Raw genomic sequence first — 27798 nt, 5'->3', positions numbered from 1 at the left:
AAGAAGCTACACCATACAAACAGTAAACAAAAAAGGGCTATATTGATATCAGGGTAAGGAATATTGCCAGGGATAAAAAGGGACATTTCATGACGATAAAAGACTCAATTACTCAGGAAGACATACCAGTCATAAGTATATGTGCGCCTAAAACAGGGCGTTAAAACACAGGAAAGAAAAATTGACATCAAAGAAGAAACAGACAGATCCATGCTCATAGTTGGAGATTTTGTCTCACTCTCAATAACTAATAGAACTATACAAAAAAGTCTGAACAATATTATCAAACATTTTGACCCAACTGATATTTATAATATGCTACCCCAACAACTGCAGAATACACCTCCTTTTATGCTTCAGGGAAATTTGAGCCCCTCAAATTCTTGCTGAAGGAGAATGAGGCCATTCTGTCCCCCATGTTTGAGACACCACATCGCCTCTATGTTTGGTGGTAACCATGTGGTCATTCAGGATGGGCTGGAGGGGGGACTTGATGAAAGTACATGGGTAAGCATTATGAAGAAGGGAAATGAAATGGGTCCATATATGTAAAGCCTTAGAACGATGCCTGGTGCCTAACTCTGTCCCAGTGTCAGCTCAAGTTATGACCACCTGGAAGTACTGGAAGAGGAGAGCTGACTGGATAGCAGGGTGGAGGGGTGTCCTGATGCCCGGGTTCCAGGGAGGAGTATTCCTCCTGTGTAGGGAGAGTGTGGCCCGTGTCTCAGGGCCATGAAGACGTCACAAGACTGACTCCTTCCAGAGTGACTCCAGGCTGTTAAGGAATGACAGGAATGGATAGGTTGCAGGTTCTCGTTGCTTCTGACAAGGGGACTGCTAACGCCTCCTCCCAGGAGAGAACTGTGGGAATCCCTGAGGTGACGGCGATGGGTTTGTTTTTGTTTGTGGTTGTTTTGTTTTGTTTGCGCTGCTTTGTGTTGAGGTCTAGGGTAGGGTGGGAGCACATAGGTGGTAGCCAGATGGACATGCGATAGCTGCTGGAGGCCTGCTTTTGATTTTCCTCCACCCTGACATGGGCACACAGGGCCTATCCCTACTCTAGAGACTCAGATCTGTGGTCTAGTGTCCTCGGGAGACGGGGCTTGTGAGGAGCTGAGACAGCAACTGCAGACCCCTAATCTTAAGTAGTCACTGGGCAGGTCCAGAATGCCTCCCTGCCCCTGGGCAAAGGCAAAATACAGTCTGTGCCTCCCACATGCACAAACCTGCACTTCACCTGAGAACCAAGGAGGCTCTTGGCATATGAGGTGAATATGTTGTGTTGGAACATGTTACTGGATATAGCTGCTGTTATACCTATGAGAAGGGGCCAAGAATGCTCAGAAGGCCCGTGGGGAAGGCTAAGACTGTGCATGACTCCTGAGATGCCCAGCTTCCTGGGCTGTGCACACCTGCTCTCTTGGCTGTGCCAGGTCCTGGAGGCAAGCAACACTGGTCTGATGGGAGGCTGAGGAAGGTCACCACTCCCTGGCGAAGGGAGGTCTCTCCCAGCCCTTCTGATCCCCTCTTTGTGCAAATGCTCATAGACCCACAAAATATGTGCCCATGCCCAACCAAGGCCCAAACTGCATTTGGTCAGTGTTGTGCTGAAAGGAAAAAAGAACATAACTACCAAGGTGTCAGGGATCACCACCACGGGGCAACAGGAGTACTGGAGCAGCCGGCCCATCTTCCAGATGGAGAATGGCACAACCACAAGGATCAGCACAAAGCCAACAAATGCAAACAGGGCCAGTGCCAGGGAGAGGGCTTCTCCTGGAAATGAAAAGATAAGGACAGGCTTAGGAGACCGCAGTGAAGATGAAGTCTCCAATCCTGGGCCTCCCTCACTTTCCTGGAGTTGGCTCTGCACATTGGCCAAGATGGCAGATGCCAACATCCTGAGATTTGATGTATGTCCTAGGATTAAAATTACCACCATTAAAACCATTTTTCTAGAATCCAGATGAAGGCTTGGTTTCCAGAAAGCCCTGGGGAAGATTAGGATCTTTTTCTCAGGAAGGGAAGGGAGGAGCATCACCTATTAAGCCACTAGCTGTGTTCTCACATACCTTGGCACCACTGCCAGGGGGGCAGAGTGCCAGGCCCCAGGCAGGATGAGGGGGAGGTGCTGAAAGAGAACAGCACAGAAGGGAACTGGGCGGTAACTGAAAACAAAGTGTGTTTCACAATTTGCTCTTGGCCTCGATTCATATTATGGGGAAAATCCTGAGTTCAGAAAGCCATCACAAAATAACTATGATATATCTAAGCCCCTACTGTGGTTGAGTGACATACCGCCAGGTCACTCAGATAGGGCTGGCTCCAAAGCCCACCAGCATTCTACTAAGTAAATGTATCAGAAAGTGCCAGGTCTGAGCGTCTGGAGCTGTGGAAGGGGGATGGGTTATCTTCCCCTCTCTCTGTTCTATGTAACCTCGAACAACTCATCAGCCTCTCTGGGCTGGGCCACTCACCGCAAAGTTCAGGGAGGCACAGCCAATGAGACTGCAGAGAAGCTGCTGGTCTCACATATGTGGCCCCCAGCCACATATGTGCTTTTCCTTATGTTTCTTTCATATGTTTCTTTCAGTGCTTTTGGAAAATCTTTTGGAAGTACACATCAAGAGATAAACAAAGGTTCATATCCTTTCATCCACTCCTATGATTGGATTCCAAAAAATAATTCCAAGGAAGGAAACAATTACATGCATAAAGCAGTTCATAGCAACATCTGGACTAGAGCAACAGCCTTGTAACCAATCTACCTCTCTGCACCCCCACCACCTCCAGGCATGCTCTGGAATATGTTCTTCATAGCACATGCCACCAAGGGAATTATCTCCTTCGTTTACTTGTTTGTAGACTATCTCCCCAACTAGAGGGTAAGTTCCATGACAGCAGGACTTCCCTGAGTGTGTCCCAGTGATGTGGCCACACTTGGCACCTAGTTAATGCTCAATAAGTATTCCCTGAATGAATGAATGAATCAGTCAATGAGCACCATCTTCAAAAGCAAATGGAAATGATCTAAAACAGGGAAATGATCTAAATATCACCAAGTAGGAGATGATTTAATATATCATGGGACATCAGCGTGATCAGTTAGGAATTTAGACATTAAAATGAGAATTAGGATACCTACAAGCTTGTTCACTACAGCATGGTTTGTAGTGGTAAGAGCCTGGAAAGCACAGAATATACCTTTTCCTAGGGGGATGGTTCCATATATTTTGGCACATCTATGTATTAGCTTATTATGCAGCTTCTTTAAAAATGAGGTAGATCCATACGTACCGACATGAAAAGGTGTTCACAATATACTATAAGTGGAGACAGACAAGCGACAGAATAGCGAGCACAGTATAGTCCCATTTGTGCCTGTGAGTACTGGTACCACACCCCGGCTGGAAGATTCAATGCCAAACATCCTGAACCTCTTGAGTGGTGTGGGGACAATGGAGAACATGTACCTCTTATTTTATATGCTTCTGTGTTGTATGAATTCTTTAATAAGCTGGATTTACGTTGTTTTAAAAAGTAGTATAAAATGGTAATCAGAGAATCTACATAGAAAATATTATGGATATGATATTTGTGAAAAAGCAGGTACACAGTGTGTGTGCACTCCGCTTACAACATGTGTCTCCCTGTGGGCAGTGATGGAAGGATAACACTCCTTTGGAGGGCAATTGGGGAACAGCAGTCAAAATTCAAATGTGTATGCCTCTGACCAAGCAAGTCAACCTCCAGGAATTTATCCTTCAGATATACACACGCCAGCAAAATGATCTGTGTACGCAGTAATTAATTAAAGCATTGGCTCTAATAGTGAAATATTGGGGGAAAACTACATGCCCATCAATAGGGGACAAGTTAAATTACTTGTATAAAGACACAATGGAATGCTATGTAGCCATAAAGAAGGATGAAGAAGTTCTTTATAGATATGGAAAAATCTACAAGACATATAAAGTGAAAAAGGCAGGACCCAGAACAGTGTCTACAGTATGGTACCATTTGTTTTAAAAAGAAGGGAAATATATATAAATATATTCTCATTTATTTGTATGTGCATTTAAAAGTCTTTAGAAGAATATACAAGAAGCTAATACCTATGGAGGAGGAATGGAAATTATAAGGATTGGAAAGAGAATTAGAAAGTTTCATGTGTATTTTATCATATTTTTGAACCAGGGGAAAGCACTAAATATTTAAAATAATAATTTCTTTAAAGACTAAAAAGTTATACACAGAAATGTCCCTAGTGGTGTTTGAGTGGCAGAATCATGGGATGTGTGGGTTTTATACTGTTTCTTTTCAAAGGGTTTTTAAACATTGTAGGTTTTTAGACCACAAAAAAAATTCAAGGGAAAAAATTAAGTCAAACAAGAGGATTCTACAGACTTTCCATGAGGTCCCTTCCAGCTGAAAGCAGCTGCGACGTACAGTGGGGTGCCTGCTCACAACGAATGACTCGCATCCCCTGGCTGCCTCTCTGGCAACCCCCCTGTGATTCTCAGGCAGTTGCCATCTGGTAAAGGAGCCTTGCAGCCCCTGCTCTCAGGCCTAGGGAGCTTTCAGGGGGAAAGTGTTCCAGACAGCTGCTCAAGTGAGCCCCGCCCCGGCCCAGGGTGGACTCTCACCTCCAGAGGAGTTAGAGTGAAGCACACCTTCCACAGGCACCCACCCAGCCTGGGGGGCAGGTCAGTGAAACCAACAGGAGACTCAGAACCAAAGGAACCCGACAGGCAGCTGAGCATCCATCAGGAAGGGCTGTCATCTGTGCGGGGCTCCAGGGAACACAGGCCATCCTTACCCTGCAGCTTCACACACTCTGCCTGGCTGAAGGCGCTGTGCCTCCCGATGGCCTTCACGAACGTCTGGGCCTTCACACAGTAGGCAGCTCCTGGCTCTGCAGTTTCCAGGAGCACTGGAACACCCCCGTTCCTCACCATTTTGATGTGCTCCTTGAGGAGACCAGAAAACAGTTACATCCCAAGGGACACAGGACAGGAAAGGGCAAGAAGAGCCAGGGAAGGAAAGCTGAAGATATTTCCTTTCCGGGATGCATGTAAAATGTTCCCTCTCACTCATTCATTTATTTTTATTTATTAAGCACCTACTATGTGCCAGGCTCTATTGTAGGCACTGAGACATAGCATTGAACAAAACAGACAGTGCCTGCTCTCATGGAGCTCACATGGGGAGACAGATATGTACATGATACATGGCAGGTGGTGGTAAGGGCTGTGAAGAAAGAGGAGGCAGGGCAAGGAGGCAGATTGATGGGGAGGCACTAACCAGCATGGTTAGGGAAGGCCTCTCTGATAAGGTCACATTTGGGCAGAGACCTGAAGGTCAGAAATCTGACTGAGCCAGGGCCTTGGCATGGCCACTGCTCCCAGGGGGGATCAGTGCACAGGAGCAATGGAGCAGGTGAGCTGTGCTTCCCCAAGCATCCATCCGTCCACCTGTCTGTGCATCCATCTGTACACTCCTCCACCCCCACCCACCTGCTGAGGCCCATGCTCCACATCTGAACCTGTGGAGGCTTGTCTGGGCCAAGCCCAGATGACTCAGGGTACAGGCTCCTCTTTCAGCACCGGCCCCACCAATTACCAAACGTGGGGAGTGGGCTTGCTCCCAAAGAATCTGAGCGAGCTATATGCTCCCCCCTACCCAGCGCCTGATCTGTCCCTCACATCACTCCATCTGCATGGCTGGCAATGCCTTGTCCTACCATTGAGCCTTGACCCAGCAGGAGTAAATACTGGAAACTATTGTTATTGCCTGCCCCACCTTCCAGGGGAAGCTACCCAACCCACAGCCCCTGATGAGTAGGTGGTAGGGCATGTCCCTGTTTCCCTAATACTGCTCTGAGGTCAAGGATATCCTTTGTCTGAAAGGCCCACCAGAGGCCGGCCAGCAGCCTGCAGTGACCCCTAAGCTTAGCCTGATAAAATGAGCAGGACCAACCAGAACAACTCTCCTAGGAATTTGGTCTTGGGACACTGAGTACCTGGAGCTAGAAGCAGGGACAAAGGGGAGAAGACATGTGAGGGGGAGTTAGGCCTGAGAGGCCTAGAGGGCCTGGGGAGTCACAGCCATAGGCATGGGTAGAAAGGAGCAACGAGGGATCAAGGCCTGGAGTAAGCTGGGGACAGGACCCACCAGAAGGAAGCAAGGCTCACAGGCGAGGGTCCCTGGGTGAGTGAGGCTGTGCTGCAGCCTGGCTCTGATCCAGCTCTGTCCATAGATTCTGTGAGAGCCCCTTCTTGTACCATATTAATCCTTAGGATAAAGCCTATTTTTCCTTGTGCTGACTGGGGTGGGCCTTGCCACCATATCACCTTGGACTGGGCCTCCACGGGTCTAACTGCCCCTAGTTCCTGCTCAAGCTCCACCCCTTCTGCTGCTGCTGCTTGTTTGGCCATTCCCTCTGGGAGAGCTGGCCTCCCACCCATCCCAGCCTAGGGCAACCTCACAGGGAGGGGCGGCACCCCATCGAGGCATTCTGGGTGGCCCATTGGCTCATAATTAGATTAGTTTATTTGTAAGTCACCTCCTGGCTCTCCACCCCAACTTCTGCACCCTGCCCAGAAACACCCTCAAGAGGCTTGTGCCAGCTTCATACACTTTTGAAATCATCCAGTTGATCCTGAGCACCCTAGTTTGCTGCCCCTAAACATGCCAGGGAGAATGGCTGAGAAGACAGGCTGATGAAGGAGAAGAAATGCATTGAAAAGGTATTGGGATCCAACCATGTTAGAATTTAGGGAAGGAGGCAGCCCCCATACTTCAGCAAATCTGGCCTGAGAAGGCTCCCAGCCAAGGCCTGGGTTGGACCAAGGCCATTCTTTGAAGAAGAGGATTGTCAGCCTACTGCCCTCTCTCCTTTCTCACCCTTCACCCAGGCCGCCACCAGACGGTGAGCACTGCAGGGCCCACTTCCCTCACCCACCCCTCAGGCTCATTTCCTGAAGCCTGACTCAAAGGCCAAGGCCGGAAGTCTCACCTTGGCACCAGGCTCCCTCCTCCAGTAGGCCACGAGGAACTCAAACTGCGGCCCCAGGTCTTCCAGCTTAATAACCAAGTGGAAGCCATCCTTGCTGACCTCCAGCCCAGGTGGGGTGAGGATGGCTGTTGGCAAGACAAGGGGAGAATCAAAGCCAGCCCCAGACAGGACTGATTTCTGTCCTGGGAGTTTGTGACCAACTCCTCAGTGGAAACATGCCAGGCTCATGGGCAAGGCTGGGGAGGTGGGGGGTTGGTTGTAGCTTCACAGCATGCAGAAGCATGTACACCGATAGTCTCTTGTACTCAGCAGGTGCTCAGTAAATGCTTTTTGAATGATGAGCAAATGAAACAAATGACAAGGACTTACCACAATTCCCTTTTTTCGCTCCTCTCATTAACTATAAGTCCTCTGCTCCTTCTTCAGGAGGCGCATATACTCAAGAAAAGTGACTAAATACTCAGGTAAATATGATCTCTTTCTGTTTTGAAATTTTATAATGTGTGCCCCTCTTTTTACTTTTTTGGCAGAAGTTGCTCCTCACCTTGGCTCATTTAAGTGAGCAGATGCTGTTTCTTAATGCTTGCCAAACACCTGCATGAGCTCAGGTCTGTGCTGAGCACAGTCAGGCCCAGTCTTTGCCCCTTGGGAATGGATGTCTGGAAGGGGGAGGTGTGTCCCTGTAGCTCACATAGATCAGAGATATGTAGTGGCTGCTGATGACTTTCAAACACCAGGAAATCAGCAGCCTGTGGATGGGTTGGCCATTCTATTCTTGGTCCAAGGGTTCTTCATCTGATATCCTTAAAGAGGGATGTTGGAAACTCAGAGGGTTTTACAAATTCCCATAATCAACTCTAGACATTTCAGCTGAAGCACAAACACCATCTTTCACATTGTTGGATCCCAGAGAGAGAGGCCAGCAGACACTTTCTCAGCAGCAGACCAAGAACAGAAGGGCCGGCATAGGCAGGCTCTAGTCTCTGGCTACTGCCAATGGATCCACACTTGCCTCTCAGATCCAGGACCAGGGGTGTGCTCTGGGCTAAATGTGCCTGCACTGGAGTCAGTGAACACTCAGAAGAAAGGCAGTGCCTGGAGGGAGTTCTCAGAGCGCAAAGCATTTCCTGGCATTTGAAGAGCTGCCTGGACAGAGGAGGGAGGACGTGGGAGTCAGGGACCAACTGTGCAAGACATACCCAGCTCAGAGGCTTCACATGACCACACAGCACGCGAACCACCTCTGAAACATCTCCAGAAGGAGAAGAGATGTTTGACTCATCCAGTTTTAAGTCAAACATGATTAGAATTGGATCCTCTGATCTCCATCTTTATTGAGAATAGAATTAGAGTAAATGACCTAAAAACATCTCAGTTCACAGAAGCTTTTCGCAGTGTTGGGGCAGGAACCTCTGTCCTAAGCACTCTACATATTTATTTAATCCCTCCAGGAAGCTTAAGAAGGAAAATAGTATTCCTGTTGTGCAGATGATATAACTGAGCCTCAGAGAGGGTAAGTGACTTGCCTAGAGTCACACAGTTAATGGCCAGAATTTGAGGCCATGTCTTTCCACATTTCTACACTCTGCCGTGTGGGATGTTTAGCCTCTCTGCTAGTGGATCTGAAACCTGGATGTACATGAGAATTTTAAAATTCCTGGGGGAATTTTAAACTCCCAATGAACAGGATGCACAGACACTGTTTAAATCAGACTCTCTGGGGATGGGCCCCAGACAGAAGTGGTTCTAAAGCTCCCCTGTGACTTGAATGTGCCCTTGAGATTAAGAACCTCTGCTCTCAACAAGGCTTCCCTTTAAGAGTAGGAGATCCTTCTCAGGAGAGCCTTCAAACAAGTTTTGCACCTGCCTGGGGAGAAGCCAGGGTAGCCTTTTTCAAAGGCAGAACAGATTTATTAACGCCCTTAGGAATCACGATTCCATCCTAGCTCCGTAGCTACCTCCACCTGCACAGGGGTCATGCAGGACCGCATCTCCTGCCTTCTGTGCAGATACAGAGACCCCTGTTCCTCAGCTCCTCCTGCAGCAAGATCTTTCCCTGTTTGTACTGGCCTTCCCAAGCACAAGTTGTCACTGCACACTGCTGCCCGCATAGTTTTGTAGGCATAGTTTTCTTATCTCCATCGGACCTGTGCCTTCCTTTCCAACAACAGCTGCTGCCTCCCAGCAGTGGTCTTGGCTGGAGCTCTGTGCTCCCAGGACCCAGAGGAAAGTGGTGCTGGGGCTGCCTGGGCACTGCAGCAGGGGCAGAACTGCACCACTCTCCAGCACCCCTTAGCCTTCCCCAGGGCCTGGTACTGGGATCCCAGTGCCTCCATCATATCCTTCCAGTGCCTGGGGAAAGAGGCCTGGGCAGAGGAGCCCACATTCTGCACCAAAATTCTTATTGGTATCCCGTTCCGATGGTCCCATTCCTGCCCCCACCTCTTCCCTCCTCTGCTCACTGGCTGTCAACTCTGGGCATCCTTGGGCAACAACAATGAGAATACTCACCAGTAGCTGAGTGCTGTGAAAGGACAGCACTGCACTGAGCATTTACACATTTCATCTCCTATAGTCCCTCAACTCCCCAGTGAGGCAAACTGTTGCCCTTTTTACAGATGAGGAGGCAGGGACCCAGCTCTCAGGTGGCCAAGCTGGGATTTGAACCACATCTGTCTGACCCTAGAGGGCCAACTTCCCCTTCAAATCTATCTTCACCTTCCTCAGCCCCTTCCGGCTTGGGCTCTCCCACCTCCTAAATCTTCCTGATTTCTATCAATCTCATACACTCCTCAGTAACCTTTGACTCATCCTGTTGTTGTAGCTGCCGCCCCAAAACCTCCTTTGTCCTCACTCACAGCCGAGGATCTTCTGCCACAGCAAGAAAACAGAAGTCACCAAAGGCCTTTCCTGCGTCTGCATACTGGTCACATTATCGCCCACGCCTGTCTCCGAGGAGGAGCTGCCTTGCTTCTTCCCACCTCAGTCAGTTCTCCATCCAGTAGCCTGAACACCATCCCCACTGTTCCTCCACCTGCCCAGCCATGTACTGGGGCCCTTCCCTCCATCTGCTTTTTTTTTCTTTTTTTTTTTTTTTGCTGAGGAAAATTCACCCTGAGCTAACATCTGTTGCCAATCTTCCTCTTTTTGCTTGAAGAAGATTTGCCCTGAGCTAACATCTGCACCAATTTTCCTCTATTTTGTATGTGGGTCGCCACCCCAGCATGGCCACTGATGAGTGGTGTAGGTCCATGACAGGGAACTGAACCTGGGCTGCCTAAGCGGAGCATGCCAAACAACCACTAGGCCATGGGGCCAGTCCCTCCATCCACTGGTTTTTTTTTTTAAGATTTTATTTTTCCTTTTTCTCCCCAAAGCCCCCGGTACATAGTTGTGTATTTTCAGTTGTGGGTCCTTCTAGCTGTGGTATGTGGGATGCCCCCTCAGTGTGGCCTGATGAGCGGTGCCATGTCCGCACTCAGGATTTGAACCAGCAAAACCCTGGGCCACCAAAGCAAAGTGCACGAACTTAACCACTTGGCCACAGGGCTGGCCCCTCCATCCACTTTTTAAACCCAGAGGTTTCCCAGGATCTTGTTCTGGGTTCTCTTCATCCTTATATCTTGTCCCTGGACAATCTCATCTGCTGCCAAGCCTTTAGCTATTAATTTTGTGTTGTGTTTCAGATCTTGACCTGTCTGAGGCCCAGGACCTGATTTCCAACTGTCAATCAGACATCTGTGCCATGATGTCTTGTAGGAATCTCAGTCTTAAAGATCCTAATGCCAGGAGTGTGTCCTATTCCTCAAGACCAGTTGCCCCTCTCGGGTTCCCTACCTTGGATGACTTTCTCACCAACCCCAACTGGAAGCAGGACACCATCATTGTCTCTCCCCACTCCATCTCCCAATAACTGGTCCCCAAGCTCTGTCCTTTTTAATTCAGCCATGTCTCTGGAATTTATCCTCTCTTTCCCCTCCCCTCCCCCACTCCTGGGATCAGGACCCACTTGGCTCAGCTGGACTTTTACAAACCCCTCCTCCCTCTTCCCCTGCCCTGCAGGCTTGTCCTGCTCCACTTTACTTTCCACAAGGCAGCCAGTGATCATTCTGTAAGACCTGGCCTAGACTCTGTCTTCCTCTATGACCCCTCTACTGATTTCATCAAGCTTCATGTCACAGCCCTTCCCCGTGTGACCAGCTGCTTCCTCACCCCTGGCCATCCAGCCCTTGCTCTTGCAGTTCCCCAGACACACACACCCTTTTACACCCTGGCCATTGCTTGTGCTCTGCCATATTTGGCCACCTATCTACTGTTTCTGGTGGCTCTGAGAAACATATAGAGGCTATTGCACAAAGAAAGTGCTCACACAGGCAACAAATATGGGGTTGATGAGGCACCAGAGGGGAGGCAGTATAAGAGTTATGGAGGCACTATCGGGGCAGAAAACAGCAGTCCTCACCCCATCTCCCCACTGGGAGCAGCTTTCCTCCCAGGTTCCCCCCCACTAGCAGACTCTGACAGAGGCCACTAGGAATGACTTCCAGTCTCCTTCAAAACAAGAGAGAGGACATGTGGGAAGCAGTTGGCAATTTTTTAAAAGAGTTGTTTGTATTCACAGTACTCTAGCTTTGCGAGATTAATTTGATGCTAAAAAGAATCCTGAAAGTCTCAGTGAATCATATTCACTCACCAGGGGAGGCTGGTGAGGGTGGGAGAGTAAAGAGAGAAGTGCCTTACTTGAGTTTCGATTAAAGGGGTGTTTCAGGGTGCTCCAGGCTGAAGTCTGTGAGCCCAGAGTGGCCCTGACACGAAGGTTGTACAGCACAGTGGCAGTGATGTCATCAGTGATGTCACACTCAGGATTTTCAGTGGGTGAGCACCAGCTGCTGGGGATCCAGATGTGGCTCATGTATAGGCTCTCATACTCTCTGGCCAAGGAGAGGAGGGCACAGCGTCACAACAGCCCCTTCCACCCAGGCTCAGTGATGGTTGCAAGTAACTGTCTCATTCACCTACTTTTTATGGATCAGGAAAATAAACATTTGGTCCACACTCCAGTTCCTCCACTCTCCCCCCTCACCAACCATCCATTCTTCTTACTCTTTTTATCACTAGACAAGGGCAACCTAGCCATAAACCCCAATCTATCCTGGTCTCTCCATTCACAGTCACCACCCCAATCTCAGCCACTGTCATCACTTGCCTTGCTGTGGTCTCCTGACTAAGCTTCCAGCTTCCATTCCTGTCATTCTTCAAACCTTTCATCACGGAGCAGATCAGGACATTTCTCTCCTTAACAGCTTCCAAAGCACTTAGAATGGAATCCAAACTCTTCCCTATGGCCAACAGGACTCTCTGGCCTCTCTCACTCTGCCCCTAATCACGATGTTCCCTCCATGCTGGCCCCCTCACCATTCCTCCAACATGCTGAACTCTTTTTACCTTAGGACCTTTGACTAGCTGCTCACTGTGTCTCAAATGCTCTGCCCCTGCTGTTCACATTGGCTGGCTTCTCCTGTCCTTCAGATATCAGCTTAATTATCCCATCCTCAGACAGACTTCCCCTGACCAACTCATAAAAAGGAGCAGTGGAGTCAATTCTCCATTGTGTCATCCTTTTAGCTTCCTCCCAGCACTGATTACTACCTGAAATTGCCTAGAGCAGTGCTGCCCAATAGAACTTTCCGTGATGATGGAAATGTTCTACGTAAGTGGCCTTCAATATGGTAGTCACTAGCCACATGTGGCTAAGAACTTGAAATTTGACTAACATGACTGGGAAACAGATACTTTAATTTAACTTAATTAATTTAATTTTAAATAGCTAAAGGTGTCTAGTGGCTACCACATTGGACAGTGAAGACCTAGTGTATTTCTTTACCTTTTCACTATCTGTTCCTCCTCTAAATGTAAACTCCTTATATCCAGAAACCTTGTCAACTGTACTCCTGAGCCTAGAAGAATGTCTACACATGGAGGTGCTCAATTTGTATTAATTGCATACAATACATTGAGCATTTTCTGTGTCCTGTCACTCCCCAACAGCTCAGAGAGTCTGGACACGGAGAAGAGTGGAGCCTGTTTGGCCCTGGGGCCAGCTGACCTTTAGGGTCACAATTTGTTTTGGCTCCCAGGGGCAAGTTCTTAGTCGGGAAAACTAAGGTCTCCCCCATCCCCAAAGGATCTGAGTCTCCAATGATTTATCCACCTCAAGTCAGAGTCAAACTGATTTCTTAAGATTTTCTTCAGCATCGGACAATTGAGTCACTGTTGAAAAGAAGCTCCACCAAAATGTATTTACACAAATTTGTGTTCCCAGAGAGTTTACTGTCAAATCCACAGGACAATTCCCTTGCTTCTTCAACCCTCCCAATGCCCATACAGACAAAGGAGGCAGACCATGGGAAATAATCCATCCCTGGGCTCGCAAAGCCTCCTCGAGCTCTGAAATGAGGGCTGTGCCTCCAGGAATCAACTGCCATCTAAAGGGAGAAAAACTAAGAAAAAGACTCACCCCTGGTACTCGACAAAATAGTCTATTATTTCTCCAGGCACGACCACTGGGCTCCACGTCAAGAGATGCTTCATGTTGGTTGATTGCACAGAGAGGTTCTGAGGGGCAGGCAGAACGGCCACTCCATCTGGGATAGAGGTAGATAGACAGGCTGACAGGTTGGCTCACACAGGGGGAATGCCACCGCTTCAAATTAGTTTCTAACGAAAGACCCCACACGTTTATGAACCAGAAACAACTCTAATTTCATCATACTTGTGTTAATGCTAAACTTTTGTTATCATCATTATAATTCTGCCTTTGGTGATAAAATGGCATATTAATAGTAATAATAATAATAGCTAATATTATTGAGCCCTGACCGTGTTCTGTCTGGGCCATGTGCTAGATTGTTACACCATTATCTCATTTAATTCTCATGACCATACTGGGAGGTAAGGATCATTAGTTTCTCCATTGTACAAATGAGAAAACTGAAGCACATTATATTTACAACTCTTATGTCAGATCCACCTAGAGGCAGGCTTATCTCTGCCACTAACTGACCATGTGACCTTAAGCAAGTTGCATAACCTGAGCTTCTCACCCCTACATGGCAAACCCATGAAGGCTCCTGCAAGCTTCTCATCACCTCCCTCTCCTGCTACTGCCATCCTTGGTACCAAAGCACATCCTTTCACGTCACCTAACAAGGCCAAATGGGGCATCAGCTGCCAGCTGGGAAGTGCAGGCTCGGGTCTGCTGTGGAAAGAGTCCAATCCAGAAGGGCACCAAGCCAGCTCAGAGACTCCACCCCAGGCAGACTGCAGGTCCCTGAGCCACCTGGGACACAAGCGTCTGCTCACACAGGGGTGTGCGATGTGCCCAGAGTGTGCACACAGTGGGTCTATGGTTTGCACACAGATTCAAGGAAGCCTGTGAAGCTGAACCTGCACTCATAAGGACTTTGGGCAGCCCTGGGTTCATCCTTGCATATAACCCAAGGTGCAGTCTGGATCTTCTGCTATGGTCCTTTTCCCCCCACTTTCACATGCTCCTCTTCGAATACCCAACACCTGCCTCCCTTTGCTGTTACAGTGGCCGTGATAACATCTTATCCACAGCACAGCATATAGGGGGCTGGGGCCCTTGCCCTGGACTTTTCATCTCTTTGCCGTCTCCAGATTGGCACCTGCTGTTCGTTATCAAGCCCTGTGACCACGAGAGGATGGGGAGTTGATGGGGACACCCCTCCTGGTGCCCTTACTTCTTCTTCTCTAATGTAGAACTCTGGCAATGCACCTTCACCTCATGCTCAGCATCCCCTGCCTGCCCTGTGAGGAAACAGCTGGGGTGGGGAGGGCAGGAAGCTTCCTGCCCTCCCCACCCTTAACCTTGCAGTTACCCAAGGGATGAAAAGGAAAGGGCCAGCTGCAGTGCACAGGAGGGCGGGGCATGGTCCTCTCTGACATCCTTCCTCTGGTAAAGTATACAAAACCTTTCTCTAGTCAGATATGTGGGGAATATAAGCCTATGTTAAATATAAAGGTATAATTCATAATTTTAAAACTCTCAAAAATGAAATCTCCAGGCTCAGATGGTGTCACTAAAGAATGCTACCAAATATTAAAGAAAAATTAACACCAATTTATGCACTCTTTTCCGAAAAATACAAGAGTAAAGAATACCTTTCAACTTATTTTATGAGGCCAGTATTACCCTGATACCAAAATCAGACAAAGATGGTATATATTTTAAAAATCAAAAACAAAAAACCTACAGACCAATGTCTCACACACTTAGATGCAAAAATCTTCAACAGCATAATTAGCTATCCAAATTCAATAATGGATTAAAAGGATTATACCTCATGACCAAGTGGGATTTATTCCAGGTATGCAAGGCTGGTTCAACATTTGAAAAACAGTTAATGTAATCCACTATGTCAACAAGTTAAAGAAGAAAATTTGTACAATCATTATCAATTGACACAGAAAAAACATCCAACACCTATTTGTGATAAAAAAAAAAAAAGAAAGAAAGAAAAATTCTCTTCAAGTTAAGAACAGCAGAGAGTTTTCTCAATTTGATAAAGACCGTCTACAAAAAACTTACAGCTAACATCTTACTTAATGGTGAAAGACTGAATGCTTTCCCCCTAAAATCGGGAACGAGGCAAGGATGTCTGCTTTTACCGCTTTTATTCAACATGGTACTGGAAGGCTAGCAACTGCAATAAGGAGAACAAAAGAAGTAAAAGGCTTTACAGATTGGAAAGGAAAAAGTAAAACTCCCCCGTTTGCAGGTGACATGATAGGCTATGTAGAAAATCCCACAGAATCTATAAAAAGAAACTTTCTAAAACTAATAAGGGAGTTCAGCAAGTCCATAGGGTACAAAATAAACATAAAAATTAATTGTAGGGGCCAGCCCAGTGGCATAGTGGTTAAGTTCGCGTGCTCTGCTTCAGCGGCCTGGGGTTTGCAGGTTTGGATCCTGGGCGCAGACCTACACACTGTCCCTCAAGTTGTGCTGTGGCAGTGTCCCACATACAAAAATAGAGGAAGATTGGCACAGATGTTAGCTCAGCAACAATCTTCCTCAATCAAAAAGAGGAAGATTGGTAACAGGTGTTAGCTCAGGGCCAATCGTCCTCACACACACACAAAAAATTAATTGTACTTCTATATACTAGCAATGAACACTTATACACCAAAATTAAAAATACTATTTCAAATCACTCCCCAAAAGTTAAATACTTAGGCATAAATCTAGTAAAACATTATGTAGGATTTCTGTGGGAAAAACTCCACAATGCTGGTGAAAGCTTTACAAATAAAATCTAAATAAATGGAGAGACATACTGTGCATGGATTGGACAATTCAACATAGTTAAAATGGTAATTCTTCCCAAATTGATATACAGGTTGAACACAATCTTTATCAAAAGCCCAGCAGGTTTTTTACAGATATAGACAAGCTTTTTCTAAAATGCATAAGAAAAGGTAAAGGAACTAGAGTAACTAAGACAATTTTGAAAAAGAATACAGGGGAGGAATCAATCTACCCAATTTCAAGACTCACAGTAATTAAGAATGTGTGGTGTTGGCAAAGGAATAGACACATAGCTCGATAGAACAGAATAGAGAGTCCAGAAATAGACCCACACAAATATGCTCAAGTGATTTTTGGCAAAGGCACAAAAGCCATTAAATGGAGGAAGTACAGCCTTTTCAACAAATAATACTAGAGCAATCGGACATCTGCAGGCAAAAAAAAAATGAACCTCAACATAAACCTCACATCTTATCCAAAACTTAACTCAAAATGGATCATAGACTTAATGTAACATGTAAAACTCGAAAACTTTTAGAGAAAAACATGAGAGAAGATCTTCAGGGTTAGGCAGAGAGTTCTTAGACTTGACACCAAAAGCAAGATCCATAAAAGAAAAAATGTATTACTAGATATCTCAAAATTAAAATCTTTTTTGCTGTACAAAAGACTCTTGTTAAGATGATGAGAAGATGAGCTACAGAATGGGAGAAAATATTTGCAAATTACGTATCTCACAAAGAACTCAGATCTAAGATATATAAAGAACTTTGAAAATTCAACAGTAGAAAAGCAAACAATTCAATTAGAAAATGAGCAAAAGACATGAAGAGCCATTTCACTGAAGAGCACACACAGATGGCAAATAAGCACCTGAAAAGGTGTTTGACATCATTAGCTGTTAGGGAAATGCAAATTAAAACCACAGTGAGGTAGCACCACAGCTATCAGAATGGCTAAAATTTTTAAAAGTGACAAAACGAAATCCTGGTGAGGATGCAGAGAAAGTGGATCACTCATACATTGCTGATGGGAAGGTAAAATGGTACAGCCACTCTGGAAAATAGTTTGGCAGTTTCTTGTAAAACTAAACTTGTAATTACCACACAACCCAGCAATTGCATTCCTGGGCATTTATCCTAAAGAAATGAAAACTTATATCACACAAGATCTGCACACAAATGTCCATAGACTAACTAGAATCAGCCCAGATGTCCTAAAGGGACAGGCGAAGGATCAAACAAACTGTGGTACATCCATCCATGGAATACTGTTCAGCAGTAAAAAGGAACAAAGTATTGATACACACAACAACGCGCACGAATCTCCAGGGAATTATGCTGCGTGAAAAAAGCCAATCTCAAGAAGTTACATACTGTATGATTCTACTTATATAACATTTTGAAATGACAAAATTTTAGAAATGGAGAACAGATTAGTGGTTGCCAGGTGTTAGGAACGGGGCGGGAGGGGGGGGAGGGCAGGTAGAAGGGAGGAGAGCGTAGTTATAAAAAGGCAAGAGGAGGTATTGTTGTGATGTTGGAATTGTTCAGCATCTTCACTGTGGTGGTAAATGCACAAACCTATACACACAGTTGCACACACACACACACACACACACAAATGAGTACCGGTAAAACTGGGAAAATCTGAATAAGAAGGGTGGATTGTACCAATGATGTCAATATCCTGTTCGTGATATTATACTATAGTTTTGCAAAATACCATTAGGGACACTGGGCTCTCTGTATTATTTCCTACAATATGTGAATCTAGAATTACCTCAATAAAATTTGAGTTAAAAAAATACAACCATAATGTCGTCACACCTAAAAAAAATAGCCTTAATTCTGCTTATCTGAATGACAGGATACAATTTAAAAGCTCATGATGGGGTAACTCAAACAGGATGAAATGCACCTGGGAAAAATGTAAAGTTCCACGATGAGGTCCAGCCAATTAAGCCAGCGAAGGAGACCCGTTTTAGGAGGGAGACCTGATGATTAGGGCACTCAAGGCTTTAAGCAACACACTCTGAGGCTGAATTCCAGGTATGTCTTTCTTCTTGAGGGGGTGCCCAGGCAGGAAGACAGCGAGGCATGTCCCAACATTTAGGTGGCTCTATTATGTTAATGCGATAATTGGCACTTGTGTGACCCTGTCCTCCTACCTGTGAAGTTCAGATCTAACTCCATTATGGGCAAAGTACTCAGTCTCATTTCTGTATTAAAATGAAAACTGCTGCTTCTTTCTGAGCCCTAAAGGCAAAATCTTCAGTGCTTATGCCATTTGTATAGTATATTCCAAATTTCATCTTTGCTTTGTCCATGTTTATGTGGCACACACAATGGGTGTGAGATGGAAAAATGGTAATGTCCATGAACTGTGGATGTCAGGGGACGTTTAACGGGGCTACATAGAAAGTGTCATGGCACTGCATGAGGAAGGATCATTTGACACTACACTGTGTGTACATTTAGTGACAGGACACTAAATAGGAAATGACTCTACAAGCTGGGAAATATATTTTCAGGTCAGATTCCAAGCTGAAAGTAACTCTTTCCACGTGCAAAGGGTTTAAAAATCCCCTCCAATTGTTAAAGAAGGCTGACTGTGGTCTTGAAAACACAATTAAAGGGAGAAAAAGAAAACTTAGTTATCCATACGGCCTTCTCATTAACAAGAAATGTCATCAATCCACCAGGAGCAATGTGTATTGAAGTCAAGTCTCCGAAGAAACCAATTAATAAGGACTCTACTTGATGTACATGTGCAAATGAAAAACAAAGAATAAAGTCACAGGGGAAGAGGAGAGTAAGCCTGAAGTGTGGACAGGAAAGACAAATTGTGAGGAGGGTGAGAAATATGGAAGAATTCTTTCCTCAGCCACCTGGGATGAGCGTTCTCACCACAGCTAGAGATACTGGAGCCCTCTGTAGAATCTTCTGGTTCCTTGTGAACATTTATGTTTTCTTACTATAGAAAATTGTGTTATTCTCATTCTAGCAGTCTGACTCAGGTACCTCAAGAAGGCCCACTGGATGAGCCTCTTTGGTAGTGTTTCCAATAGAGACTTAAGCCGGGTGGCCCTGATCTGACTATTAAGATTCTAGTGCTCAGCATGGGCAAAACTAACTAAACAACATTTTTTGCATAGAGCTGCATTCCCAACACTGATCTCTCTCTCTCTCGTGGCCTATTACTGTTATATTTCTGTGGTAACAAATCGCCAGAAACTTAACATCTTAAAACCACACAGATTTATTATTTTACAGTTCTGTACGTCAGAAGTCTGACACAGGTCTCACTGGGCTAAAATCAAGGTGTTGGCAGGACTGCATTCCTTCTAGAGGCTCTAGAGAAGAATCCATTTCCTTGTTATTCCCAGCTTCTAGTGGCCACCTCCCTTCCGTGTTCATGGCCCCCTTCTTCCATCTTCAAAGACTACAATGGCTGGTTGAGACCCTCTCTTGCTTCAGATTTCTTCTGCCTCTTCCCTTCTCCCATCTCTCGCTGCACCAAGGAAGGTTCTCAGCTTTTAAGGAGTCATGTGATTAGATTGGGCCCACCCTGATAATCCAGGATAACCTCCCAATCTCAAAGTCTCACAACATTAATCACATCTCTAAAATCCCTTTTTCCATGGAAGGTAAGGGTAATGTATTTTCCATGGAAGGTTCCAGGAATTAAAGCGTGTACGTCTTTAAGGAACCCTTCTTCTGCCCACCACATGGGGCTCACACTGCAGGGAATATTGGCACTATGAACCCAACACTATGCCCTAAAATTTCTCCCTCAAATGCAGTAGATTACTTCGAGAGTATGACCTTGTATAGGACCAGAAGAAGAAAAGAGACAGGCTGAGCCCAGGGCGTGTTTGCCAAGCAGTTGCTGGCATCACTCACTGCCTAAGCAACTAGTACCTACACCCCAGCTTCAAAAAGGTATGCAGCCAAATTCCTGCCTCAGAAAAGTGATAAACTACCTCATGATCTTAAAGTCCGGTCTTTGGATCAGCAGCATCACATTTCCCGAAAGCTTATTAGAAATACAGACTCCAGGCTCCACCTCACACCCTATCGAACCAGAATCTGCATTTTTAACAAGATCCCCAGGTAATTCATACCCACATTAAGGTTGGAGAAACACTGATCGAGAGGTAATGATGGTGGGTCTCAACCTCGGCTGCCCATTAGAATCACTGTGGAGGTGGGTGGTTGGGTTTTCTTTAAGTTTTATTTGGAAACAGTTTCAAGCTTACAAGAGCTGCAAAATGAGTACAGAAGCTCCCATATACCCTCACTCAGCCTCCCATGTGTGCATAGCCATAGTGCAATTGGGAAAATTAAGATATTAACATTGGCACAATATCATTAAGTTTCAGTCTTTATTTAAATTTCACCAGTTCTTTTTGTTTGTTTGCTTGTTTTTGAGGAAGATTAGCCCTGAGCTAACTACTGCCAATCCTCCTCTTTTTGCTGAGGAAGACTGAGCTAACATCCATGCCCATCTTCCTCCACTTTACATGTGGGATGCCTACCACAGCATGGCTTGCCAAGCGGTGCCATGTCCATACCCTGGATCCGAACCAGCAAACCCTGGGCCGCCGAGAAACATGCGCTCTTAACCGCTGTGCCACCGGACGGGCCCCTGAATTTCACCAGTTTTTACCCTTCTGTCCTTTTTATTCCCCCATTGGATCTGCTGTCAACTCCCCTCATTTGGGTCCTCTTCTGCCACCTTTACCTCCAAGAGCCCTCATGGTAAATGCATCAAAAAAGGTAGCACCATCTCCTTTATTTCCTCTGCTTTGTCCCTCCTCCCTTTTTCTAGCATGCTTCGACGTCTCTGCAGCTTCTTCTGCAGAGAAGTAGAAAAAGCACAGGCTCTGGAGCCAGCCAAACTCGAGTCCGGCCCCAATTCTCCCACTCACTAGATGTGTGTACTTGGGCAAGTAACTGAGCCTCCCTGAGTCTCTGTTTCCTAGGGTGCAAAGTGGGGATAATCCACCCTGGCAGGATTGACGTGAGAAACGAAGAGAGCATTTTCGCTAATCTAGAGCACAGCGTGTGCTCAGAAACGGCAGCTGTGACTGTCGTTGTTATTATTATCGGCAGTGGGGATCAAATTCCTGAATCACACACTATTCTTTGGAGGGGGCAGGGCAAGGCAAATGAATTCTATAAAATGAATTCAATAAAAGAGAGCAAAACCTCTACCCATCTGCCCAGGGTCTAGAGTAACTGGTAGAAGTTCACTTAGAATTTTCAGAATTCACTGCAGGCACCTACATAATTCAGAGGAAATGGCCAAAATTGCATAAAGCCAACCTCAGCTAAAGCAATTATCTGCTGACACCATCTGTTTGCATAACCAACAGATAATAATAACTAACATGGGGGGGGAACACAGTGACATCTTTAGAGTGGTTTTGTTTGACTCATCTCATTTAACCCCTCTAACCTCAAGGTGGCTATTTGACCATTTTACAGATAAGGAAACCGAAGTTCTGTGATAATGTTACTGGACTAGCAAGTGATAGAGTCAAAATTCACATGCAAGTCTTCCGGGCTCTGACATCCTTGTGGTTTCCACCACGGGATTTCTTTTCTTCTGTGCAAGTTCATAGGTGTCAGAAGAGCACACTCACCTCCAGGTCTGTTTGAAACAGGAGTTTTCAGGAAAAGGCTTAAGAGACTGAACTGCCTCATTGAAGAAAACGTCAAATTAAAAAATGGGCTAAGCGGGTCAAAAGGTAGAAACTAATATACACTAAATAAGTCGTGGGGATGTAAGGTACAGCAGGTGGCTATAGTTAATAATACTGTATGGCATATTTGAAAGTTGCTAAGAGAATAGATCTTGAAAGTCCTCATCACAAGAAAAAAAAATTTTGTAACTATGTATGGTAATAGATGTTAACTGAGCTTATTATGGTGATCATTTTGCAATATATACAAATACTGAATCATTATGTTGTACACCTGAAACTAATATAAGGTATATGTTGATTATACCTCAATAAAAAAAAAAAAAACAGGAAAAACAAATGCTGGCCTTTCTGCTTCTCATTTAGCCTCCACGTCTTCTCCCTTTGGCTTAGTGGAAGAGTGATTCCCTGGCAACTTGTTTGTCAGACCAACTAATCAATCAGTCAACTAACTAAGCAATCAACTAACATGCTTAGCCTATGCTGAGGGCTGTGGGGAAACTAGGAAAGATGCCGAGGCACCCCTGCCGCAGGCCGGTGCAGGGAACAGAAGTAACCCACGAAAGTAGAGTACATGGGGTCATGGGTCAAAGGAGAGAGAAGTCTGGGAAGGGTTTGTAGGGGGAGGGACCCATCTGGAATGATGATGGGAGGATGGGCTTTGGATGGAGAAAGGAACCGGAGATGGTGCTTCTGGTGGGAAATCACAACAGTAAAAGCAGGAGGAGGAAATGAGGGTGTCATATGCCAACTGTGAAGACAGAAGCCACCCATGGTCCATATTTGTTTTCAAGGAGTAGTAAGAAATAGGATGGGGGCCTGAGTACACTGGGTCATGAAACAAACAGCAGATCTGAACATCAAGTGCTGACCAGTCGGGAGCTGTGAAGGTTTTTTTTTGAGGAAGATTAGCCCTGAGCTAACCGCTGCCAATCCTCCTCTTTTTGCTGAGGAAGGCCAGCCCTGAGCTAACATCCGTGCCCATCTTCCTCTACTTTATATGTGGGACGCCTACCACAGCATGGCTGGCCAAGCGGTGCCATGTCCGCACCGGTGAACCCCAGGCTGCTGAAGCGGAACGTGCGAACTTAACCACTGCACCACCGGGCTGGCCCCATGTGAAGGGTTTTGAGCTAGGCAGGGACACCATAAATTTGAAGTTTAGGCCAGTTCTAAACATTGCAAATCGCTTAGCATTGATTCGTTGCCTGATTTAAACAAATTAGAATAATTAGTTCTCATTGTTAAAAAAAAGACAGAAGTACTCAAGTCTCCCACCAACATTGCAAAATGTCTAGTACCTTGGAGTATTAAAATTAGAAATTTCTCTTAAATGTTATTTGACATAAAGAAACATCAAAGGCTAAGGAGCTGTGATTTTGGAATAATAAAGCATGTAGGTACAAGCAGCCAGGAGTAGAGCAGAGAAAATTATGTAATCTTATTGGCAGGGAAAATGCCCCAAACCAAATATTTTTTTAAATGCTATGGAGTACCTGACTGCTACCTTTTCTGCAGTGACCAGGAGAGAAATCCAATTTTTATAAGCCTTGTACCCAACATTAAGTTTTCAAATTGTCTTTTTATTCATGTGTACTTTGTTAGAATCTTTATTTTACTTTAACCTGTCCTTACGGTTAACATCTCTGAGGCACACAGAAAGACTGAGATAACCGTATTGCACCTTTTAAAACTAGATAATGAAATAAATAACAAAAGGCATGGAGCTCTGCTAACCTTTAGACTCATGGTTTTGAGGACTTATCTTTCTAGAATTTTCTGTGGACATTAGCAGAGAGATTTCCAAACAGAATGTGGGCCTTTTTCTTTTCTTTGGGGTGTGGGGATGGAGGTTTAGGAGATGAGAAACCTTTTTTAAAACAGAAATAAGATGTTCTAAGCAAAATTGCAACCCCAAACCTTGGGAAAGTATTTTTCACCTTCCTAACCTATATTCAAGTCCCAGACTATTGGCTGTATTCTAATTCATACTTACCTATGAGCAAACATGGAATCAAGGCGTAGAAAAACCACATGATACAACTTGTCAAGACGTCTAGAACCATGGCAGGGTCTGTGTTTGGCAGACTCAGCTTGACCTGGAACATTGTTTCCTTCCAGAATGAAGCATTCTGTCCATCTCCGCCATCCTTGCTTCAGAACACAGATGTTACAGATGAGGTTTGAGCTGCTGTGAAGCCTGAATTGTTCCGGAAAGAGGAGCTGGCCCAGACAGCTCAGAAGGGGCGGGCCGTGCAGCACCCTCCTTGCTGCCCAAACGCAGGTATTGCATCAGGGGGAGTGGCCTAGGAGAGTTCCCAAGGAAAGGTAACTCTGGGGAGCTTGAGAATCGGCATGGGAGAGAACCCTGGACCGTAGGCTCTGCCCTGGGGGATCTTGGCTGTCCCTACAGGCCCCACTGGCAGTGAGCCGGCAAGATTATCTCACTCTCTCATCAAACAGCTGTCCTCTTCCAAGCCTCCATCTCCTGAGTTCCTTCAAGCTGGGTACTCATTAGCTCTTTTTGCTATACACCCACTTCAGAAAAAGCACAGAAGTTAAAAAAAAATGTAGTACCTTTAAAAAAAGTAGAGGTCAAGAAGAATATTTGCTTGCACTTGCAAAAAGAAAACCTGGAAGGAGATATAGAAACTAACAAGATTGGTTACCCTGAGCAGAGAGAGTGGGATTGGGAAGACGGAGGAGAAAAATGAGAAAGAGACTCTTTGTGGTCTTTTTGTTAGTTTGGTTTTGGGTTTAAAAAAAATTTTTATTGAGGCAAAATTCACATAACATAAAATTTACCATCTTAACCATTTTTAAGTATACAGTTCTATGAAGTTAAATACATTCAAATCCTTGTGAAACCATCACCACCATCATCCCCATAATTCTTTTCATCTTGTTAAACTGAAACTCTATACCATTAATCAGTGACTCCAATTCTCCCCTCCCCCAAACCAGTAGCAACTACTATTACTTTCTGTCTTTATGATTTTGACTATCCTGAGTACTTCATGTAGGTGGAATCACGCAGTATTTGTCTTTCTGTGACTGGCTTATTTCACTTAGCATAATGTCCTCAAGGTTCACCCATGTTGTAGCACACTGCAGAATTTCCTTCCTTCTTAAGGCTGAACAATATTCCATTCTATGTGTATACCACATCTTGCTTATCCATTCACCCATCCATAGACACTTGATTGCTTCTACGTTTAAGCTGTTGTGAATAATGCTCCTAATGAACCTGATATACAAATCTCTCTTCAAGATCCTGCTTTCAATTCTTTTGGGTGCTGTATATCTTTTTATACTCTTTGATGACTGAACTATGTGAATGCATTATTGACAAATTAAAAACAATTTTAAAAATTGGAAGGAAAACCTTATGAAAGGGTTGCCCCCTTGAAATGTCAGCTTTTTAAGGACCCTAAACACTCAACATGTGCAAATGAATTGGTGAAAAGAACATGGATTTTAGAGTGTAACAGATTTTGGTTCCAGTTTCAGAACTTATTTGCAATATAATCTTGGAAAGTTAGTCACTTAATAATTCATTCAACAAACATTTGCTAAGGACCTATTATGTGCTAGATCCTGGGAATTCAATCGTTCCTGCCCTCAACCAAGAACTTCCCAAAAGAGGAGCAAATGGACATGGGAATAATCATAAATGAACATTGAAAATAAAGTGACAGAAATATTCACAAGGGAATATAGGAGCATTACGGAAAAACATCTAACCCAGTCTGGGGGATCAGAGAAGGCTTCCTGGAGGAGGTGAATTTTGGGTTGAGTATTAAACACTGAAAAAATATCAGCCAGTTACAACACACAACAATAGTGTGTTTAGGAAATCACAGGAAGTTTGGTACAATGGAGAGCCAGGTTGGAGTGGCAAGAAATGGGGCTCAAAGGCAGACAGAAACAGGATTCCAGAAATCTTTGAGTGCCTCATTGAAGAGCTTAGAGTATGTTGAGAGCAAAGAAGGTCACAAAGGAAGGGTCAAAATCTCAAATCTGATCATGTCATTCCCTGCATTTGAGCTTTAAAAAGTTATGACTAAGGTGGAGAAAACGGTGGAAGAGACCAGACAGGAGGCAAGAGTGCCAGGAGGGCTATGTCGGTCAGCTAGGAGAGAGATGTTACTGGCTTCTACCTGTCCGTAGAGAGAACTAACTAAATTCAAAAGATGAAGGAGGTAGAATTGACAGATCCTAGAAATTGAGTGGATTGGGAAGGTGGAGGTGGAGGTAAACATGAATTTCAGGTTATAGAGTTGAGTATCTGAGTGGATGGCAGCACCTCAACCAAAATATTGGAAAAAGGAGGAGGGTCGGGTGGGGTCAGGACAGATAGGGTGAGGGTGGTACAGAAAAAGGTTGCATGTGTTCTGCTTGATGCACTTGAATTTGCAATGCTAATACGGGCGGGGGAGTCTCCGGTATGTAAATGATCTTTGCCCCAAGTTTATATGTCAGGAGTATGGCACCATTTCCCCTACCTTCAGCATTTCAGTAGTTGCTGAGCCCAGGAAGTGGGTGAGAACATTCAAGGAGAGTATGTAGATTAAGGAGGCGTGTGGATGTGCTCCTGGAGAAGACTCACATTTAAGAACCAGCACAAGAAAAAGAAATAGGGAGATACAGGGGGGAAAAATAGGTCAGAGAAGTGGTCCTGGAACAAACTACGGCCCTGGAAATGATGAAGGATGGAGTGATCGTTAAGAGGGAGTGCAAAAGAGAGAGTCATTGAAAAACGTCCCCAGGATTTAGCACCTGGAAGGTCACTTGTAATCTCAACAAGAGGAGTTTCAGTGGAGAGCTTGGATCAGAAGCTGGATAGTTGGAGGTTGTGGAGCAGATCAGGAAAATAGTGCTCCTTTGATGTGACGGGAGAGAGCAACTCCACGAGCCTTATTTTTTCATTTATAAAATAGATGCAATGATATATTGCATAATAATTGTGGGAATTAAAGAATGAAGACAAAGCACATTAGCACAGTGCCAGGAACATAGTAGGTCTTCACAAATGCCATATTAACCATTTGTTATGTTAACAATATTAACAATAAATACATAAGGGGTTATTTGCTCTGGCTGGCTGGCCCTTTGTGGGCTGTCCATCTTTCCATTTGGCCCCTGCATCAGCAAAGAAAGGCTTCCAGTTGGACACACCTACTAGAGGGTAGTAGCTAAAAGCATGGGCTCTGGAGCCAGACTCTCTTGGGTGGCATCCAGGCTCTGCCACTTATTGGTTCTGTTATTTTAGGCAAGTCATTTAAACCACCTATTTTAGTGTCCTCATGTGTAAATTGGAGACAATTATAATAGTAACTACTTCATAGGGCTGTTCTGAGGACTAAATGAGATGGTACACTTAGAACAAGATCTGGCAAGGTAAGCATACAGTAAACTCTAGCTATGTATCTTTTTGCTACACGATGATTAATAACATTTGGTGCATGCTCTCCTTGATCCCAGCGCTGTGAGTCAATGGCCACATTTGTGCCCTGACCTCTGGTCACTAGCTGCTTGTATAGTCTCTCACTGCTCCCCTGCCATCTCATCCTGGCTCCCCTTGCTTTTATGGTTGGACACACCCCAACTTGGAGTGCTTCAGACATGCTGGCCTCAACGTCTGTCCTCAATCTTACCTTTGTTCTTCTACTCCTGGCTGCCTGATTCCTCTTTACTAAATATACTTCTGCCCGGTTTCCACATGTTGAAAGCTAACAA

The 27798-nt window shown here is 45.2% G+C and overlaps 1 protein-coding gene across 3 annotated transcripts in view; it reads right to left on the bottom strand.

Annotated features, from left to right (window-relative positions):
* The window catches only part of IL20RB (interleukin 20 receptor subunit beta), a 29121-nt gene extending 4825 nt beyond the window's left edge, over nt 1–24296 (bottom strand). Inside the window, exons 1-7 of one of the 3 annotated variants that reach the window (XM_046662175.1) lie at nt 24056–24296; nt 13536–13662; nt 11759–11949; nt 7019–7143; nt 4820–4970; nt 1634–1776; nt 19–775 (exon numbers count right to left, since the gene is read on the bottom strand). In XM_046662175.1, coding sequence (XP_046518131.1) covers nt 725–775; nt 1634–1776; nt 4820–4970; nt 7019–7143; nt 11759–11949; nt 13536–13662; nt 24056–24167 — 900 coding nt within the window. In that variant the 5' untranslated portion in view covers nt 24168–24296 and the 3' untranslated portion in view covers nt 19–724. Of the gene's footprint in view, nt 1–18; nt 776–1633; nt 1777–4819; nt 4971–7018; nt 7144–11758; nt 11950–13535; nt 13663–24055 lie in introns of those variants that run through there. The other 2 variants (XM_046662168.1, XM_046662184.1) reach the window with 2 other exon arrangements.
* Between the last annotated feature and the right edge of the window lie 3502 nt (nt 24297–27798).

This window comes from Equus quagga, chromosome 1, assembly GCF_021613505.1.
Source record: "Equus quagga isolate Etosha38 chromosome 1, UCLA_HA_Equagga_1.0, whole genome shotgun sequence".
NCBI lineage: Eukaryota > Metazoa > Chordata > Mammalia > Perissodactyla > Equidae > Equus > Equus quagga.
This window is presented reverse-complemented; position numbering and strand designations above follow the sequence as displayed.